At 35.8% G+C, this 18527-nt stretch overlaps 1 protein-coding gene and 1 long non-coding RNA gene across 3 annotated transcripts; one reads left to right on the plus strand and one right to left on the minus strand.

Moving 5' to 3' along the window:
* Positions 1-593: 593 nt before the first annotated feature.
* Positions 594-16400, minus strand: LOC107006297 (kinesin-like protein KIN-14K). Its single transcript, XM_015204885.2, has 21 exons — positions 16266-16400; positions 16015-16172; positions 15822-15932; positions 15165-15441; positions 14841-14968; positions 14639-14722; positions 14480-14557; positions 14302-14394; positions 14174-14203; positions 13756-13803; positions 13009-13302; positions 12839-12920; positions 12615-12710; positions 12347-12526; positions 12151-12257; positions 11891-12069; positions 11517-11681; positions 11141-11394; positions 7635-7798; positions 1344-1464; positions 594-875 (listed from the first exon to the last, which is right to left on the minus strand). Exons 1-20 carry the CDS (start codon positions 16366-16368, stop codon positions 1345-1347), a joined length of 2751 nt encoding a protein of 916 aa, XP_015060371.1. The 5' UTR covers positions 16369-16400; the 3' UTR covers positions 594-875; position 1344.
* LOC114075121 lies at positions 9084-11003 on the plus strand. 2 transcript variants are annotated; one of them, XR_003575485.1, is made up of 2 exons: positions 9084-10472; positions 10668-11003. It is a non-coding gene; the product is annotated as an uncharacterized LOC114075121 (long non-coding RNA). The 2 variants fall into 2 exon arrangements; XR_003575484.1 differs by having other exon boundaries at positions 10705-11003.
* Positions 16401-18527: the final 2127 nt, after the last annotated feature.

Below are 18527 nucleotides of genomic sequence, written 5' to 3' on the forward strand. Positions count from 1 at the left end.
CTGGTTTGTTTTTTTTTTGTAATTGCGTGCACCTTTTGGCCTACATGACATTCAAATATCTCTCACGCGCCTCAATTGCGTGGAGTCACAGAGTGTGCCACGTAAGACAAAAGGTGCACAAAATTAAAAAAGAAAGTGAATTTAGGGGTAATAAGACCGGACTTTAGTTTAGTTAATGTTTGTCTCAGAAATTTCGATCATAGTCTAGGGGAGTACTTGTGCATTTTCCAAATTTATATTATATATAGAATGTTTTGACTAACTCAGTATTTTAAAACTGATGGCATTAGTTTTTTTTGTATTATTAGTATTTTATTTTATATAATTTTCAACTAGCTTGCATTGATTATATACTTTATTTGATATTAAAATATGTATAGTCACTACATGAAAATCTATAGTGTTTATATTGTAAGGCATTCGATGTCTGTATTAGCATGGTTAAAGATACAATTGTTCCTAGAAATCATTTTTACTTTCTTTCCACCGTATTTTATAGAGGATATTTTTGTTAAAAAATATTTTAAATAAAAATCATTCAATGCAAGTTATTTTCAATACATCAAACCAAACAATACATAAATTACGATATCTGGATAACTAATACTAACATTATTACTAATACGCATTATTCAACATTATTCTTATATGTCGACGACTCCGTATATCTTTGTTACTAATTTACTAGTGTTAAATCAAAAATCAAAATCTTAACCCAAAGATAAATGGCTAGTAATGCAACACTTGAATGTTACAAATTTCATACAAGATTTACTCACTAGTAGAAAAATACAAGAAACTTATCAATAATAATTGAACTCAAGTGTCTCTGCTCTCATCCAATGAAACTCTTCAATCAATGATTTTTCAGTTATCTGCATAAATAGATCATATGATATGCTAGTCAATCAATTTAAACTATTCAAAAATATAAGATAATCAAAGTGGAATTCATCTTAATCATAAATGTGATGATAAATTGATAAAGTTTTTTCCCAATAACATGTAATTTCCGGGTTTTATCTCTACCCAATTTGTTTAGTTCAAACTCTTTTGCTCTTTCTAGATTCTATGTAGTTAATTACATTATTACAGATGATAATCATGTTTCGATAAAGTGTAGACATGTATAATGTCTGGGTATTATAATGTACTTGATTAAAATATATGCATTGATTCTCAGTACTCAGACTGCAATAGGTATCCTGTCGGAGTCTAAATTGATCACTATGGATCAAGGAACTAGGTACATAAGTCTCCTTTAAGTAGTTTAAATTACCAGAAAACTTTCGGCTTTATCAGGAATTCTCACAAAGAAAGAAAATCTGGGAGAGGAGCCATACCTCAATCAGTACTGTTTGTCTCGCTGTCGGCTCCAGTATTAGCATATTTTTTATCTTTGATCAGCTGCAGTTTCTCAATCTCATTGTCTTTCTGAGATATCGTTTCCTTGAGAGATCCAACCTGGAAGATTAAAAATTACAAGAGACTCCAAGTCACACCCTACAAAGTAAAGTCAGGCTGCATATCATATTTCTCAGTTTTCTTGCAAACAGCAAACAAAAAGATAGGCAGAACGTTATAGGAAAAACACTTAATCTTATCTTATATTGCTAGTGTTTCTTTTCAATAGAAAAAATAGCAAGTATGAACATGAAGATGATGATTCGTAAGCGCATGTCCTCCTAAAACTAAAAATGATTGCGCATCTAAAAGCTTCTGATCATCATACATACAACTGATTGGCAACTGAAATTAAATTTATGCACAGTAAGAGACCTAAATGATTCTTCAAACTTGTTTGTATTGTCCACTGTGGAGCTAGACCCGCACAGATTTGTCCATGGGTCGTAATCCAAAAGGCATCTCAACAATTAATTTTGAACTCATTCTTATGAAGTTCTTAACTTTCTTCTCCCATTTGGCCTGGGTGTAATGTACAATTCTTCTTCAGAAGTTTGTCTTTCAACATGGGCATCACATGCGCCCAATTTTGACTTAGCATCCTTACTGATGTTTGCCACACCACTGTAAGGAGGGGCAGTCCTGCTCTAATACCATCTGTAACGGCCCAACTCCATCTGTTAAAGCATCGTATGAGTTTGAGCCTAGGCCAAGTGGAATTAAAGCGGGACTCTCTCTCTCAGTTGGATGGTGGAGAAAACCTCAACAAGGATGCTGAGTCCCAGAAGGAGTGTATGTCCCGCCCATGAAGACGGGTAAACTTCTGAATAAGAGGAGCACATTACACCTTAGGTGGAACGGGAGTAGAAAGTGTTGAATCCATCCCATTTTTAGTCAACTTTAGCTATTCAATTGGTACAAACAATTGTTAAAAAGGAATAGTTATTGGAGTTGAAAATAAAAGATTTGGTGGTTGGTAAATTGGTAAGATTTGCAACCATTCTTGACTTTGCTATATTTACATATGTCATTAGTGACATAGGCATGGTTTTATCCTTCTATAAATAGAGCATTCTTGCTCATTTGTAGAATACACCAAGTTAGAGAGAAAACCCATTTTGAGAGCAAAGTGAGGTATTCCATAGACCATACAAGAAAATAGTCTGTGAAGAAAAATAGAGTGTGAGCAATATTTTAGTAAGACGGAAACCAAAAGAGTGTTGTTCCTTTTGAGTGTGTAGTAGTCACTTTGAGTATTGTATTCGTGACTACACAATGTAAAATTTCTTACTATAATTATATCAATTGCTCCTCTTGGCCCGTGATTTTTTCCCTTATTCAGAAGGGTTTCCACATAAAATTCTTGGTGTCGTTATTTTCCCATTTTATTTTCATTACTTTTACCATATATATTTTTGTGCTCGTCCGCGTTTTTCCAACAAACTGGCATCAGAGCCAAGGTTTTATCTGACTATGCTCTGTGGTTGCAGCACAGTCTGAACTTTCACATCAGAAAAGATTTACTTTGATTTGCGATAACTATATTTTTCGGGGAAAACAATGGAACCCAAAACAAGTAGAATGGTTACTTTGAATGGTGTTAATTATGCCATTTGGAAGGGAAAAATGGAAGATCTGCTTCATGTTAAGAATTTTTACACACCAGTATTTACCACTGTAAAGCCTGGTAATAAAACAGATGAAGAGTGGAATATATTACATAGACAGGTTTGTGGATTTATTAGGTAATGGGTCGACAATAATGTGTTGAACCATATTTCTGGGGAAACACATGCTCGAAACCTATGGGAGCATCTTGAAAGTTTGTATGCTCGAAAGACTGGCAACAACAAAATGTTCTTAATAAAGCAGATGTTGAGTTTGAAGTATCATGATGGTTCTTCAATGACAGACCATCTGAGTAGTGTCTTGAACGAAGAGATGAGAAGAAAAACTCAAGGTTCCTCTTCGTCTGATGTCCTGGTAACTGTCCCCAGGGGGAGAAATAAAACTCGTGGTTCTCAGCATAGAAAACAAAATAGAAGCAAATCCAAAGGCAGACTTAAGGATATTTAGTGCTATCATTGTGGCATGAAAGGGCACACAAAGAAGTTCTGCAGGAAGTTGAAGAGGGAGAACAAAAACAAAGAGAAAACTAAAGAAGATGGCAATGAAAATTGCCTAGCCACCGTCAACACCGAAGATCTTGTTACCGTTCTTGATGCAAACATGATAAATATTGCTTGTGATGAGTAAAGCTGGGTTGTGGACATTGGTGATGATATGACATCAAGGAAGGATTTTTTCTCTTCCTACACTCCTGGTGATTTTGGAACCTTGAGTATGGGTAATGAGACTGTTTATAGGGTGGTTGGTATTGGTACAATTTTTTTGGAAACTAGTGTTGGAACTAAACTAGTTTTGAACAATGTGAAACACGCTCCCGATGTTCGTCTGCACCTAGTTTTTGTTGGTGTTTTCGATGATGAAGGATATGTTAGTACCAAAGGTGATGGAAAATGGAAGCTCATTAAGGGTTCCTTGGTTGTGGCTTGTGGTAACAAACGTCGTGGTCTATACTGGACTACGGCCTCTACTTGTGTTGATATGGTGAATGCGGTTGAGAGCGATAGCTCTTCAACATTATGGCACAAGAGGCTTAGACACATTATCAAGAAAGGACTTAATGTTCTAGACAAGAAGAAATTATTGTCAAATTTCCAAAGTGCTAAATTAGAAAAATGTGAGCACTGCTTGGCTGGTAAACAAAATAGAGTTTCCTTTAAAACCTACCCTCCTTCGAGAAAGACAGAGTTGCTTCATTTAGTGCACTCTGATTTATGTGGTCCAATGAAGACAAAGACATTGGGTGGTGCACTTTACTTTGTCACTTTCATTGATGATTGATCGAGAAAACTTTGGGTCTATGTCTTGAAGACTAAAGACCAAGTGTTAGGTGTCTTTAAGCAGTTTCAGGCTTCAGTTGAAAGAGAAACTGAAAAGAAAGTGAAATGTATTCGTTCTGATAATGGTGGTGAATATTGTGGACCATTTGACGAATACTGCAAGCATCAAGGTATTAGACACCAGAAGACTCCTCAGCTTAATGGTTTTGCTGAGAGGATGAACAGGACCTTGATAGAAAGAGTTAGATGTTTGCTTTCTGAAGCAAAGTTGCCAAACTCATTTTGGGTGAGGCTTTATTGACCGCTGCACATGGTATTAATCTATCTCCTGTTGTTCCTTTGCAAAGTGATGTACCAAATAGTGTTTGGTATGGAAAGGATGTTTCCTATGACCATTTGAGAGTATTTGGTTGCAAAGCTTTTGTACATGTGTCGAAAGATGAGAGGTCAAAGTTAGATGCCAAGACAAGGCAATGCATTTTCATTGGATATGGCCTAGATTAATTTGGTTACAGGCTATATGATCCAATTGAAATGAAACTTGTGAGAAACCGTGATATTATTTTCATGGAGAATAAAAAAAATTGAAGATATTGACAAAGCAGAGAAGGTAGAATCTTCAAGTTTTGATGGTATAGTTCATCATGATGAAGTTCCTCACACAAGTGTGCGTGATGTTGTTGGGTTTGATAATCATGGTGACGCCCAGAATCATGTATCGAATCAACATGTTGATGTTGATAATAACAATGATATTGTTATTGATGATCCTGTTGCTCATGAAGTTGTGGACAAATAAAATATTCCTCTTCGGAGGTCCACAAGACAGCGGTTCCTTCCTCCCGTTATTCACCCAATGAGTATGTGTTACTCATTGACGGGGGAGAACCTGAATGTTATGAGGAGGCCATGGAAGATGAGCACAAGAATCAATGAATTGAAGCCATGCAAGACGAGAGGAAGTCTTTGCATGAGAACCCCACTTATGAGTTGGTAAAATTGCCCAAGGGCATGAGAGCTTTAAAGAACAAGTGGGTGTTCAAAGTTAAAGTTGAAGAACACAACTTGAAGTCCAGGTACAAAGCTAGATTGGTTGTTAAGGGATTCAGTCAAAGGAAAGGTATTGACTTTGACGAAATATTTTCTCCTGTTGTGAAAATGTCCTCAATTCGCACAGTTCTAGGTTTGGCTGCTAGTCTTAATTTAGGGATTGAGCAGATGGATGTGAAGACGGCTTTCCTTCACGGTGACCTAGAAGAAGAGATTTATATGGAACAACCTGAGGGCTTCAAATTAGATGGTAAAGAAAATTTTGTATGCAAACTCAAAAAGAGTCTCTATGGCCTAAAATAAGCTCCCAGACAGTGGTACAAAAAGTTTGAATCTATTATGGGGGAGCAAGGCTATAAGAAGACTTCTTCAGATCATTGCGTATTTGTACAAAAATTATCTGACAATGATTTTATCATCCTTTTGTTGTATGTGGATGATATGTTGATTGTAGGCAAGAATACTTCCAAGATTGACGAGCTGAAGAAAGAGTTGTGTAAGTCTTTTTCAATGAAAGACTTGGGTCATGCCAAACAAATTTTGGGCATGAGAATTACTCGTCCTAGAGATAAAAGGAAGATTTATTTGTCCCAGAAGAAGTACATTGAACGCGTACTGGAGCGCTTCAATATGAAGAATGCTAAGCCTGTTAGTATACCTCTTGCTGGTCATATGAAATTGAGCAAGAAGATGTGTCCTACAGCTAGGGAGGAAAAAGAGAACATGGCCAAAGTTCCAAATTCCTCCGTCGTCGTAAGTCTAATGTATGCAATGGTGTGCACTAGACCTGATATTGCTCACGCAGTTGGTGTTGTCAGTAAATTTCTCTAAAATCCGAGAAAAGAGCATTGGGAAGCTGTGAAGTGGATACTCAGGTATCTTATAGGAAGATTAGATGAATGCTTGTGTTTTGGAGCATCAAATCCAATCTTGAAAGGCTATACAGATTCTGATATGGCAGGTGACCTTGATAACAGAAAATCCACTACTGGATATTTGCTTACTTTTTCAGCGGGAGCTATATCGTGGCAGTCAAAGTTGCAGAAGTGTGTTGCACTATCTACAACTGAAGCTGAGTATATTGCGGCTACTGAAGCCGGCAAGGAGATGATATGGCTAAAGCGATTTCTTCAAGAGCTTGGTTTGTATCAGATGTAGTATATTGTCTATCGTGACAGCCAGAGTACAATAGACTTGAGCAAGAACTCCATGAACCATGCAAGAACAAAACACATCGACGTCAGATATCATTGGATTCGTGAGAAAGTGGAGAATGAATCATTTCACGTCAAAAAAATTCACACAAGAGAAAATCCTGCAGATATGCTGACCAAGATGATGCCGAAAGACAAGTTCGAGTTATGCAAAGAACTTGTGGGTATGAGCTCTCTTTAAAGAAGTTGAAGAAACCTTCTTCCAGTAAATGGGACTGGAGGGGGAGATTTGTTGAATCCATCCCATTTTTTAGTAAACTTTAGCTATTCAATTGGTACAAGCAATTGTTAAAAAGAAATAGTATTTGGAGTTGAAAAAAAAAAAGATTTGGTGGTTGGCAAATTGGTAAGATTTGCAACCATTCTTGACATTGCTATATTTACATATGTCATTAGTGACATAGGCATGGTTTTATCCTTGTATAAATAGAGCATTCTTGCTCATTTGTAGAATACACCAAGTTAGAGAGAAAACTCATTTTGAGGGCAAAGTAAGGTATTCCATAGACCATGCAAGAAAATAGTCTGTGAAGAAAAATAGAGTGTGAGCGATATTTTAGTAAGACGGAAACCAAAAGAGTGTTGTTCCTTTTGAGTGTGTAGTAGTCACTTTGAGTATTGTATTCGTGACTACACAGTGTAAAATTCCTTACTATAGTAATATCAATTGCTTCTCTTGGCCCGTGATTTTTTCCCTTATTCAGAAGGGTTTCCACATAAAATTCTTGGTGTCGTTATTTTCTCATTTTATTTCCATTACTTTTACCATATATATTTTTGTGCTCGTCCGCATTTTCCCAACAGAAAGTTGAGGAGCACATTACACCTTAGGTGGAACGGGAGTAGAAAGTTAAGGACATTATAAGAATGATTTAAAAAAAAAAATGTTGAGGCTCCTTTTGGGTTAAAATCGAAGGGACAAATTTGTGCAGGTCTAGGTCCAAAATAGACAATACCTTAACAATTGGACTGAGATAGTTACAAGTTAGTTAAACGAGGAAGCATATAATATGTTTCAGTTCTAGCTGTTACTAATAAGCATTTAAAGTTAAAAGAACACCTGCTCCATTAAATCTCTTACATCCCTGCCCTCTTTACTACTTCGAGCAGCACCTAGCTCTACTCCGGATGCTCTTTCAGCAAATTTTAATGTGCTGGTGGTTTCTGAATGTGAACCAACTTCAGGATTAAGCTGTACAAACATAAGTGTCTTTGCTTGACCACCTGTATAACAAAATAAAAATATGTGCAAGTGTCAACAGCCGGGGATATAACGATTCATTTGAACTTATTGCAGAATTGCAAATGTTGGATAAATTTATATCCTATAGGGTACTCAAACATCATAAATAAATAGTGTTAAACTCATGGTATTCTGAAAGATGTCAAATTTGTATCGAAAAGGTAACGTCAACATGTTCCAGCGAATATGTTCCAGCGAATTCAAGTTTGAATAGGATTACACGTTTTAGCGAAACAAAGCGTTAGCGTTCAACAATGTTTTCTTATTTAACTAAGGAAACCTATGTAGAATGCAGACTTTTTCCTAAGCTAAATAAGGAAAATCTGTTTTCCTAAGCTAAATAAGGAAAATCACGCAAGGAATTTTCTTTCAATGTAAAGTACAAAGAGAAGACCTAATGCTACAAGGTTTTGTTCCAGTGACAATTTTCCAGCGACAAAGGGTGGAAACAAAGTCCAAAGTTGAGTTCAACAGTTCAACAAAGATTTGATGCGGCAAAGTTAAAGTTGAAGAATGAGTTGAAGATGCGGCGAAGACGAGTTCCGCACAATGTAGGAATCCTACGCGTGAGCTTCTAAGTTTCATGAGAAAAAGGAAGCAGACACAAATAGGATTTCTAGTTGAAATAGGTTTTGGATTCAAGTCCAAATCTATAAATAGCGCCTCGCTTCAGAAAAATTGCGCACTTACATGGAGAGAAGATCAAAACACGATCAAGAGGTTGAGAGAGTTTTGAGATTTATCCGGAGTGTTGCAATTTGTGAGAAAAATTGTAAGATTGTAATTAAGAGTTTTGATTACAATCTGAGTTTTGTGAACAGGAGTTGTTCGACAAGTTGTGGAACTTGAAGAACATTAGAAGATATAAAACCGGGGGGTTTTGTGTTTTCGGGTAACTAGAAATTAGAGTTTATAATTTTTAGCTTGGAATTAGAGTTTATAATTCCTTTAGGAATTAGAGTTTATAATTCCTTAGGTTACATAGCTTTGTAATCTTTTGTTGAGACTTGAAGTTTAATAAAGTGGAGTTAAATCCTACAGAAGTGTAGGTCATGGTTTTTACCCTTAAGAGTTGGGGTTTTCCGTGATAAAATATTGTTTTATTATTTTATTTGTTTCGCAAAACGTAACTGATATAATCTGCAAAGAAACATATAGAATAAACCTGTTCCTTAGGAAAATTTGGGGGTAAGAATTCAAACAAATAGTTCAGTACTAAATAAGCAAGACTAGTCATCAGATAAGTACCCGAGATGTAAAAGATAATATTGCAGGGAGATAGAAACTACCGAGTGTGGCCAAGATCTTTTTTGGAACCATATTGGAGGTTCTCAACCAAAACATATTCTATTTTTCATTGAAATACCTCCGATCCACTTGCTTATGATTCATGCTCAATTGTTTCTGAAGCAATCAAAAGACTGTCCTGATTAACTCTACTAATACTGCCCTTATTCCAAAGGTTGACTGTCCTGACAGTGCTAGCCAACATAGACCAATTTCATGTTGTAATGTATTGTACCAGTTGCCTGACTTGAAATATCACCCCATGTGCAAGATTGTAAAACTGACTCACTTAATTTTTGCTGATGATCTAATGGTATTTTGCAACAGAGAGAAACATATGCTAAGGGCGAGGGAAGCAGTGGAACAATTGAGTGCAGCCATATGTTTGATTGCAAATTTTGAGAAGTCTAGCATCTTTATAGTTGGATCTACTGACCAAATGAAGGATATATTGCTGGTTACATATGTTTTATTGCAAATTTTGAGAAGTCTAGTATCTTTATAGTTGGATCTACTGACCAAATCTAGGATATATTGCTGGTTACACTCTAGGGCTATTTCCAATAAGATATTTGGCACTGCCTATATCCTCTAAGAAGTGTAAACAGTTAGTGTGTCAACAACTAATGGACAAGATTACCAGCATGCTTAGTACTGCTTATGCTAAACAATTATCCTATGCAGGAAGATTTCAAGTTCTGAATGCTGCGTTTTTCTCTAGACATAGCTTTGGGGATCTGCCTTTATCTTGCCGCAGAGCATATTGGAATAGGTGGATAGAAAGTGCAGGGAACATATGTGGGGGATCTCAGAAGGACTGAGGAAGCTATGCGTCGTCTCTTGGGACAAAGTTTGTCTACGAAAGAATAGAGGACTTAAATGTGAAAGAATGCAGAACTTGGAATGTAGATTCAGTGGGGAAGTTACTTTGGAAGCTAGTTGTGGGTAAGGATGCACTATGGATAAGATGCTGTCTATGTGATTTATATGAAAAATGACGATAGTATCTGGGGACATAAAGCTCCACTGGGTAGTAGTTGTTACCGGAGGAAAATCAACTCTTTGAAGGATAGGATGGTCATACGGTATTAACTGCTAAAGGAGTATTCTGCTATTCTTCATCACTAGTAGTATTAACATCTTACGGGGGAGCAAAGGAAGATCTGGACGTTGCAGATCTTGTGTGGACATATGTAGCGCAGCCAAGGCATAAAGTTATACTGTGGTTAGCACTTTTGGGGATGCTGCTTAGACTCGTTATACTAAAGATGCAAGTGGATGATCGATGCTGTCTGCAGTGCTGGCGTCACATGTACTTAAGGGGTTTCAATCGACACCCTAACTCAGAAACTTAAACTTTGTAGCCAGGTAAAAATATTTTTAGTGTATATATATGACATACTGACGTCCCTTCACTTCTTCGAGGATTTACTTCTTGATATTTTGACCCCTCTTAGTGAAAATTCTGGCTCCTCCACAGTCTGTCTATATGAGATACGTCTCAGAGACTTCGGAAACTAGCTCCCACTTGTTTGCTGATTGTGCATGGATCACTTGATTCAGGAATGAATTAATTCTGTAGAATAGCACTAACATTCAGGTAGGGGACATGAAGCAAGTCGTAATGACTATAGAGAGGAAGCACCGGAAGAAGGTCCAAAAGAAGTGATGGCGGCAATCCATGGAGTCAATGTACTACACCTGGAGAGCTAGGGATTGGAAGATCTTTCAAAAGAACATCATACAAGTCTCAAATATAGCTAGATAGATCACATAGGAAACAGTACAAAGAATCGAGATGTAAAATTCATCAAAGAGGGCACATAGATGTATTCATAGGATTCTTTGTATTTAATTTGAGTTTTTCATAGTGCACAGATAATATACCTAGTTTTTTTTTCTGTTGGAGGTTCATTCTTTATAGCACCCTTCCTGGAAGGTGGTTGTGGATCACATTGTTTGTTAATGGTACTGTTTACATGGTTACCAGAAGAAAAAAAATCGAAAGACTAACTTGGATAAATAAAAAAGAGTACCTAATGAAGTCTGAAGGACTTGAGTCAGCTTGCTGTTTCTGTATGGGACATGGGCATTCTTTTGTGCCAAAGAATAAATGACATCTCCAAGGGCAGATAATGACTTATTTATATGCTGCGCCTCTTTCAGTCTATCGCCAGTCACCTCAGAGCGGTCGACTCTTTCACTTCCAGCAAGGTCCACCAAATGAAGACTACTACGCATGGATGAACCACTCTTAATATCCATCCCACGAACATGAATAGTGACAACACTGTGCACATATTGCAGCTAATCTCAGTATGATATAGTAAATCACTCATAACAAAAAAGACAAGATATGTACTTCAAACTTCAAAGTATGTAGATGAACTCTGTAGAGTTGTTATACGGAACCTGTGCGATCGACTACTTCTTTCATTCATTGCAGTGGAACCTCTTGCTCGATTTCTTAGTCCAATATCCATCAAATTTAAGACATCAGAGGTCTTGTTTACTGTATGCATGCTTGCTTCTGGAACAGCTAATCCGTTAGGCTGGGGGGCGGACACTATCCCAAGTGTGTGCAAATCAAGGAAAACAGTTAACCAGATGCATGTTATAAGCAAATCTGAGATGGTCATTTTGGAAATTAATTGAAAATGCAAGACAAAGCAGTAACAGCAAAGAGGAAGGAAGGAAGAATCAAAACTGAAGAAGATTTCAGACTGGTCGATCATTTGATGTTTGAAAGTAACAAAGTAGACACCATGCAGAATATAAAAGGATATTTCCTTGGTGAACCATCACTTGAGAGTAAGTCACGAACTTGTTCGTTATATATTTCCATCATTTGAACTGTAATTTCATATGTGAAGGTGTTCACTCTCGTTTGAGAAATTCTGAAAATATCATTTAAAGCTCGATAATTGACACCCCAATTCTCCTCGGTCGCTTTGTCTGGGCCAGTCTGTAGGTCAATTAAGTTTGACTTCAGGAAAGTAAAACAACATTAACATATTTAACAAATTTAGATACCAAAGTTCATTACCATTGTGTATGTTTTCCCTGATCCAGTCTGACCATAGGCAAATATACACACATTATATCCGTCAAGCACGGACTGTATTAATGGCTGAATGTCTGAATATACATCAGCTGTAGAAGAGTAGGAAGGTGAATTTATATTAGAATTCATTATGCAGAATAGAGATATAAGAATTCATAATATGGAAGAATCTGAAAACCTTGTGTTGCAGCTGGATTATAGACCTTGTTAAACTTGAAAGACCTGCGGCCTTCCTTTCCTTGTTTGGAAGGATTTACAATAATCAGCTCTCCATTTTCTCCAATGTATTCAACAACTGATTGCTTTTCCTTTTGTCCACGAAGGAATGGCCTAATTCGACAATATACTCTGATATTTCCTAATTGAAAAATAAACATAAGTAGATGAACAAGAACGGTGTTTAATTTTCGGTCCTCAAAATTATGAAGATCACTATGTTATCACACCTTTTAGCTCCTGCACCTCATTGTGCAGTTTGCGATTCTCAGCAAGGAGTGCAGAGTAGTTTGCAGCTGCATGTCCAAGTGCTGTAACTTTTGCACCTGTAATCGAAATTTGATTTCATGAGGAAAATCCATTTAAGTCAATGTTAAAACTTGTCTTGATATCTTATACGTATACGGCCTTCAGTAAACGACATTAGTATAACACTTCAAGCAGCTGAAATGACCTAGTTGATTGAATTCCTCTCCGTAGCTCTGCTGAGTTTTCACCAGTTCTTGCCTTATTGACTGAGAAGAAAATTTCAGTTCCTGAACAATCATGGAGGTCCAAGTCATACGTTCTACACAAATGACATGTTAGGAAAAATTTGAAAAGAAGAAATGGGATCAAGCATACACGCAGTGCGCCCAGATGGAATTCTGTAAATATTTGGTAAATATGCTCCTTCTTCGTCCAACTGCGAGATTGTGATTCAATAAATGTCTCAAGTTCCTTTATCCTATTTCTTGATTCTGTCAAAAGGCTCATGGCCTCCTTCAACTTCTCCTCAAGTTCTTGTTGAGCTTTTGTAGCCTTTTCTTTCATTTCTAGGGTGTGTTGTTCATACAATTTTTTAGCTATTTCCATTTCTTGCTTCAAATCTGCGATTTCTCGCCTATGATCTTCCTTCTCATTCGATTTATACGAGTTCTTAACTGTTTCTAATTCTTGCTTCAAAGCTGTGATTTCTTGTTTATGTTCTTCCTTCTCTTTCGATTCATACGATTTCTTAACTATTTCCAGCTCTTGCTTCAAAGCTGTGATTTCTTGACTATTAGCTTCCTTCCCTTTCAATTCATACGATTTCTTAACTATTTCCAATTCTTGCTTCAAAGCTGTGATTTCTTGACTATTATCTTCCTTCTCTTTCAATTCATATGATTTCTTAAGTGTTCCCATTTCTTGCTTCAAAGCTGTAATTTCTTTATTATCTTCCTTCTCTTTCGATTCATATGATTTCTTAACTATTTCCAGCTCTTTCTTCAATGCTGTGATTCTTTTACCATGATCTTCATTCTCTTTCAACTCATAGGACTTCTTAGCTATTTCCAGTTCTTGCTTCAATGCGGCAATTTGATCGTCCTTCTCTTTCAATATAGACACATCCTGCTCCTCAATTTTCTTCTTCTCTTCTGCTTTGCTCTTCTCATTCTGCATGTGATTTCAAAAACAAAGAAATAGTAAAACTGAAGATTGTAGAGAAAAATGATGGAGCTGAATTTTTTGGAAGTACCTAGATTCTAGCATCATATTCTTTGCAGTCAATAACGGATTTCACTTGACAAGATTAACAAACAAATTATACACGACACTTCTATACAGAAGCAAAAGAGAGTACTGTTAATCTGAGAAAGTAATGATAATGTCCTCAATCATGAGATGAAGAAATAGGATAAAGCATAGCTGGTTTAATTTTCAGGATATCTGGTTAGTGTGATATAGTAAGTGTTAAAAGCATACGAAAGAAGAACTTACTGAACATTGAGCTAGCAATGCGGCAGAAAGAAAACTGGAAAATTACCTTAATCTGATGAAGCTGGTTCATGACAATCTGAAATGCAGAAGAGGTGGACGTGTAAAGGTAGTTATTGTGGAAGCGTAATAATCGCAGACTTTGAACTTTTCCTAGAATGTGAAGTCCATAACTACCTGTGTCTCTTCACTAGTCCCAGTTGCAAGGTCTTCCATGATTCTGATCCTTGACTGGTATTTCTCTTCACGAGACTTGAATAGATTGCTTTGCTGCAGGCACAGAAAGAAAAATAATATGAAATAAATCCATTGAAAAGAGAAATTGAGAATACAGCTGGTCAGTTACATATTGTACCGCTCTAAGATGTTCAGCTTGAGTAGATATCCGCCGCTCAATTTCTTGCACCACTTTTCTCAATAGGCACGCTACACGCTGAAAGATTTAGACATCCAACTAATGTTAGATCATATAGAATAGAAATTCCAAAAGTCAATATGCAAATTAAGTGCAGACTTGAGGTATCTCTCCATTCTTCCTCTCAACGCTTTCATCAAGAATCCCATTTACAACACTTAGAAGTGACTGCGTTGGGGCAATCTGAAAGCAATAAAAAATGAAATGAGCGGAACAAGTACAAACTCAAATTATGAATAAAACTTATGCAAGTAGCAAGATAGCTTCATTGACAAAAGGGAGGGTGGAACTTTTTACTAACATTCAAACTGTTAGATCTCATCATTTCCGAAATCCTTGCAGCAGGAATTTCAGTGTGGCTCCCTTGTTTAAGCTGAAATACTTCATGGAACTTATGTCCGACGTGGTGTATTAACGCGGCTGATGGCTCTACGAAGTTCAGAATGAAGACATGACATGTGGAGTTTGGAGAAGTAGCAAGAGCAAAGAGTTATTTACCTAATTTAACAATTGCTTAAGTTCTTAAAACCCAAGAAGAGCAAAAGAGCATTAATGATTGCAAATAAAATAGCAAACAGCTATACAATCTGTAGACATGTTTTTATGTTGCATATTACATCAATACCTGTCACTACAGGACTTCTCAACACACGCTGGAATTTTGAATCTGAACCTGTCTTCATCCGTTCTCCTGGGGATGGGGTAGAGTGAGTTCTTGATGAAAATTCTTCTATGTATGAAACATCACCACATCCCGAATTTTCACCCAACAGTTTCCATCTTCTGCTTGCATCAGCCCCATATTTACTGGATAACACTGTGCTCGAATTGTATCCTCCATCATTCAGCTTAAATTCTGCCCGAAGTGTTAAAAGGCTTTCCAGTACTATCTTCATGGAACCCTGGACAATTCGTCATTGTTAATACATCTAAAATAAAAAATAGATGGCAATTAACTAAATGAAAGTAAAGCAGGATAACACTTTTCTACACATGGAAAAAGTTATACAACTCAAATGGCCTGCAGAGTTAAGCTAGCGTCTGGCCATATATTCGGGATCAGATTTTTTTATCTTCAAATATTTGTTTGACCATGAAATTTCAAGTGGGCTCGGACCAGTTGTTGTATTTTTGAGACTTCTCCAAGTAAAATGCATGTCCAAACACAACTTTAAAGCCTCAAATTTTCAAGTTTCAACTTCAAATAGCCAAACGGGAGAACAAGGACTTCCTATAATCATAAGTAGAAATGAACTACATGAGTTAGTTATGACATGAGCACCTGTTCCAAGTCTGATGCGTAGAACCTGGGCAAGCCCATTTCATCCATAGCAGACAAAAACCTTCTAATATTTTCTGAACGTAGCTGTGGAGAATGTACTGTACCACCACACTAGAAGAAAAGATAGAGTTAAATCAACAAACAAAGACATACTTACTCCAGCATACTGTAAAATCAAAATATTATAAACTACCTCAGGTACAGAACCTGGTTTCAACTTATTCAATAATTGGCATAAGACAGAACCATCAACCAACAATGCTCGTAAATCCTCATCAGAAGCATTTATTGGCAAACTCAAGTGAGGAAGAACACTACTAAACCATTCTACCAATTTTGCCCGTTGCTTAGCTGTAGAAACAATAAAGCACAGTCAGGGGAATTAGCCAGATCAAGAGTTTGATCAGCCTATATGGAATAAATGGTTTGTCCCTTCAGCCTCACCATTACTACTTGACAAAGGCTCAAAGACGTCCCCACTACTATACACACTTGAGTTGTTCCGTCTACCATAATCTTTGGCTACGCGATCCAGGATAGAGTTCATGATGGTAAACTAGTGCTCAACATTCAATTCGGAAGATATCTGCATCACATATATATAAAGTAGAAATGCTCAAATCAAGAAAGTCATAACAAGTGAAACAGTCTGTGATTGTTTCATCTATATGCTCAACTCAAATATACCTCACTGCAATCTTTCATCAATGTTTAGACCATCACCGAATGAAGCGAAAAGCAAGAAATCCTTGTATTCACTTGTAGACTAAGGGGCCGTTTGGTAGCTGATTATTCATGTATGTTATTCATGTATCAGTTATACATGTATTCTATTTAATTCCACCTTCTATCCTGTCTACAAAAATACACAAATTCTCTCGTAACTTATACATGTATTATAGTTGTATGGATTTCTAAACTGCAAACCAAACACCATATTAATTTTATAGATGAATAGCTTATCTCCTAATGAGTTACCAAATGTGGTATTATTTGTGCAAAAATCAGGTCTTGCATAACTCGTATCCATACCAGCTACCAAACTACCCCAAGTAGTAGGTTTAATCTTGAAGCGAAAAGCAAGAAATGAAGTGCACTTCATTGAAGTGAAGATTACAACTTATGGTAAAATTAATAATTATCAAATGTACATAATTAATGAATTTAGTACTATAGTAATCAAATTGCAATTAAAATAACTAATTTCAACACCCAATATACAATAATGTCAATATTAATCTTGCCCTTCAAAGTTGAGACTCAAAGACTCTCCACTTTTATCATGAGATGGTCACAAAATAACATGATTTAAGGTCAAGCGTTGGAGCTTCACCCTCACTCCTAAACAAAATATAATAATATAGGCCCAAGCGTTGTCGTTCTGCTAACAATATAATCTTTTAAATGAGATAGTGACACAATTAATTAATCGTACCAAATATGGAAATCAAGAACAAAAAATCTAGGATACCCATGAATGAATAAAGCTAAAATAACAAATAGATTTTAATTTTTTTTTAAACAACTGATATTCTGAAGCAAGAGGAGAAACAGAAAAGAACCTGTGAAGGCATAAATTAAATTGTGCAGCTTCTTATTCAGAAAACAACATCTTTATTTATTGCTATTATTAGAAAATAGTGTCATGAATATTTGATAGTGAGATGTAAGTATTAGGAAGTTTCAGTTAGTATTGCATGTTGTGCACCGTTAATTCAATACCTGACCGTTTTCCGTTTACATAGGACATCTCAGGTCCATTTTTTCTCCACTTCTTATTTGTGCTTATGTGATCCCTCATCTTAAAATTAGGTAAAGGATGACATTGAGTCATTGAATCAAGGTGACCAAAAAGTTCCAAATTTATTTAAAAGAATGGTGTTTATAAATAAACTTCCCCTTAATTTAGGCTTGTTTTATTTAAAAAAGTTTAGTTTTTTGGTACATGCTTTGCACGTGTATCCAAGCAAGGACTCATTCATGTTATCGTTTCCAACACTTCCAATATTGAGCATAAATCTATGTGTATAAAATCACTTAATTGAAACAAATAGTCAACATGAACAATGAATCATCTAATACAAAATTAAACACATAAATATCATTTTTAGACATTAATAATCAAAACAACAGTGAGAAAAACATATTAAATAAAACAATGGAAGAACAAAGATTTTCGCCAAAAGGGGTTCAAAATAAGAAGAACTAAACACATGAAGGTTCAACATATCATATCATCATATCATGTCATATATCATATATTACTAAGAGCATGAACAAAAAAGTTGAAAGTTGAATTACGGTTTTACCCTTTCAACAAATTAAATTATTATAAAATATTTAAATATTTGATTGTATAAATATAATTAAATGTTAATGACTTTTAGACTTCTTAAGATTAATTCCTAATTAAATATCTAATTTATTAATAATTATCATCTATAATCTATATGTATATAATAGTTATAATTTTTTTAAAAAAAAATCTTTACCTAAATTTCTTTTCTTTCCCTCTTCTTATAACTTTTTCCTTAACCCCTCTCATGAATAATATAATTGATGTGGATAAAGTATTATCCTTTATGATAAATAACGAAATTTAATAATTTAAAGGGTGCAAATCTACAAAATGGAGACGCACATTGATAATGTCCTCTTGATTATTATTAAAGAATGACTCTAGCTTCACAAATTTAATTCGTTAAT

Source organism: Solanum pennellii, chromosome 12, assembly GCF_001406875.1.
Source record: "Solanum pennellii chromosome 12, SPENNV200".
NCBI lineage: Eukaryota > Viridiplantae > Streptophyta > Magnoliopsida > Solanales > Solanaceae > Solanum > Solanum pennellii.

Bases quoted from the DNA above. Each gene is read 5' to 3' on its own strand.
- LOC107006297 (XM_015204885.2), bottom strand. From the start codon at position 16,368: ATGAACTCTATCCTGGATCGCGTAGCCAAAGATTATGGTAGACGGAAC. The intron at 14,204-14,301 runs GTAGTTATGGAC...TCTGCATTTCAG, and splicing joins GGACTAGTGAAGAGACACAG to ATTGTCATGAACCAGCTTCA. The intron at 7,799-11,140 runs GTACTCTTTTTT...TTTGTTATACAG, and splicing joins AGTCCTTCAGACTTCATTAG to GTGGTCAAGCAAAGACACTT.